Source organism: Myotis davidii, unplaced genomic scaffold (genome assembly GCF_000327345.1).
Source record: "Myotis davidii unplaced genomic scaffold, ASM32734v1 scaffold328, whole genome shotgun sequence".
NCBI lineage: Eukaryota > Metazoa > Chordata > Mammalia > Chiroptera > Vespertilionidae > Myotis > Myotis davidii.
Window position 1 is genome coordinate 3682297 of NW_006300373.1, and position 2498 is coordinate 3684794.

General features: G+C 49.5%; 1 protein-coding gene across 1 annotated transcript in view; it reads right to left on the reverse strand.

The window, feature by feature from the left end:
* Nucleotides 1-865: 865 nt before the first annotated feature.
* Nucleotides 866-2498, reverse strand: part of LOC102768024 (liver carboxylesterase 1-like) — a 26426-nt gene continuing 24793 nt past the window's right edge. The window contains exon 5 of the mRNA XM_006777072.2: nucleotides 866-964. Coding sequence (XP_006777135.1) covers nucleotides 866-964 — 99 coding nt within the window. The remainder of the gene's footprint in view (nucleotides 965-2498) is intronic.

Sequence of the window (2498 nt, forward strand, 5' to 3'; positions counted from 1 at the left end):
AAAAATCTGAATTAGGCTGATAACTACGGAGGAATTGAAGCAGTCATCAAAAATCTTCCAACGAACAAAAGCCCAGGACCAGATGTCTTCACAGGGGAGTGTTACCAAACATTCAAAGAAGAAATAAAACCTATCCTCCTCAGACTATTCCAAAAAATTCAAGAGGAAGGAGCACTTCCAAGCTCTTTCTATGAAGCCAGCATCACCCTAATCCCAAAACCAGATAAAGACACCACAAAGAGAGAGAATTACAGGCTAATATTTCTCATGAACCTTTGACCTCTGACCCTTGACAACTGACCTTTGACATTTGGCTCTCGTCCTTTTGACCTCTGAAACTCGACCCATTTACATAGATCTTTGACCCCTGACCTCCAACCCTTGACCTTTGACTCCATACAAACCAAACAGAAAACCTAGCCCTAACCCTACCCCGAACCACTAAACCCCAAACCTAGCCTGAGCCCTAGCCCAAGCTGGAGCCCTAGACCTAAAAACTAAACCATAACCCTAACCCTAGCCTTTTACTTCTGACCTTAACCATTGACCTCTGAACTCTGACCTTTGACCCATTTCCATCAACCCGTGACCTTTGACCCCAGCCTTTTACTTCTGACCCTTTGACATTGAGCCTTTGACCAATGACCGCTGACCTTATACCTTTAATGTTTGAAATTTGACCTTTGACTTCTGAACTTTGATCTATGAGCTTTACTCTCTGACCCATGACCCTAACACACAAATCTAACTGAAACACTAGCCCTAACCCTAACATTAAATATAACCCTACCCCTACCCCTAGCACTAGTCCTAACCCTAATTTTGTGCCCTCACCCTAGCCCTAACTCTGACCCCAGCCCTAGCCCTAACAGGCAGTCACTGCTATCTGGGCACTTTGCTGGGAGACTTGGTCTGGGGTTACGGTCCTGGCTCCACCCCTGAAGCAGGTGTGGCTATATGGATGCTGAACACAAGAGGGCAGCAGAGAATCACCCTCAGCCACGTGGGTGCCTCTGGCCTTGACTTAGAGACACGCCCAGATAAGGATTTTGAACCCATGCCCAGTGTGGGAAGAAAGGATAGCTTCGTGCTTAAGGACTCAGGCTCTGGAGCCAGACTGCCCAGGTTCATGTCCCAGCTCTGTCTCCAGGGCCCCAGCTTCACAGGCGTGACACCCAGCGTCACATGGGGACCTTCTCGCTCAGATGGGCTCCTCCATTGCTTGTCACCATCTTAATATTTTTTACAATAAGGGTGTTTTTATCGTGGTTTTATTTTTGCATAACAAATTATGTAGCTGGTCTTATCTGTCACTAGTTGAATTTTCTTGGGCCTCGGGTCACTGTGAAGATTCTTTGAATTAATCTGAAAATTTATTATGAAGACACAATCTCAGTTACTATATTATTACAGCATTTAAAGGTATAATCGCCAGATTACCAAAGGCTGCCGTCACCTCCACCTTGTGACGAGCCACCGACTGGCCATCTGTCAGTCCATCCACCTAGTCCCACTGCCAATCACTGGCTGGGGGACCATGAAAGTGAATCTGACCTTGGTCCTGAGCTGAGGAGCCCATGGTCTAAGAGCCAAGCCTCTGGTCACTGGCTAACACACCTTCCTTTCCATTCCTGGTGCCAGTGTACAGGTGAGCACAGGTGAGCCAGCAGCCACAAGGACTGAATGGCTACAGCCACCAGGATCTGAAAACAGACTCCAGTTCCCGCGGGTATACTCAGCTGTGTGACCGTGGGAAGGGCATTCCTCCCACTGAGCCCCATCTCATGAAGATAACCACCCTCCCTGCCCTAGGCAGTTTTGCTCAATGGATAGAACATGGGTCCATAGACTGAAGAGTCCGAGGTTTGATTCCCGTCAAGGGCACATACCTCTGTTACAGGCTTGATCCCTGGCCCTCGTCAGGGCATGAGTGGGAGGCAACCAATTGATGTGTCACTTCCACATTGATGTTTCTCTCTCTCCCCGTCTCCCTTCCATTCTCTCAAAAAAAAAATCATTGAAAAATATCCTCAGGTGAGGTCTAACAAAATAACCACCTCCCTGATCCTGGCTTGTCAGAAGACGGAGAGGAGACGTGGGCTGTGAACAGGTTGGATCTGTCACTGGGGGCTGCGTGTGATGGCTACCACCAGATGGAGGGTCCTCAAAGGGCATCCCCTCTCCATGCCTCTGTTCAAAGCCTTGGGCCTTTCCCGGCTCCAGGAATGAAGGGCAATGTATGTCTGAAAGAGCTGGTTTAATACCCTGGAGCTTGCGGAGCATGGAAAGCAGCTGTAGGCAGGGGCAGAGGGACAGGTGGTAGAGGGTGGTCAGGAGGACAGTGCCCTTCCCGCACGGAGGGGGTCCATCTGGGGATGGCCAGGCAATGCTGAAGAAAGAACCCCATCTTAGGGGAAGGAGGCCTGAGTTCGGTTCCAGTAGTTGAGACAATGACTCTGGGAGACTGGGAGCCAGGTTCTTGCCCTCTCTGGGCATCC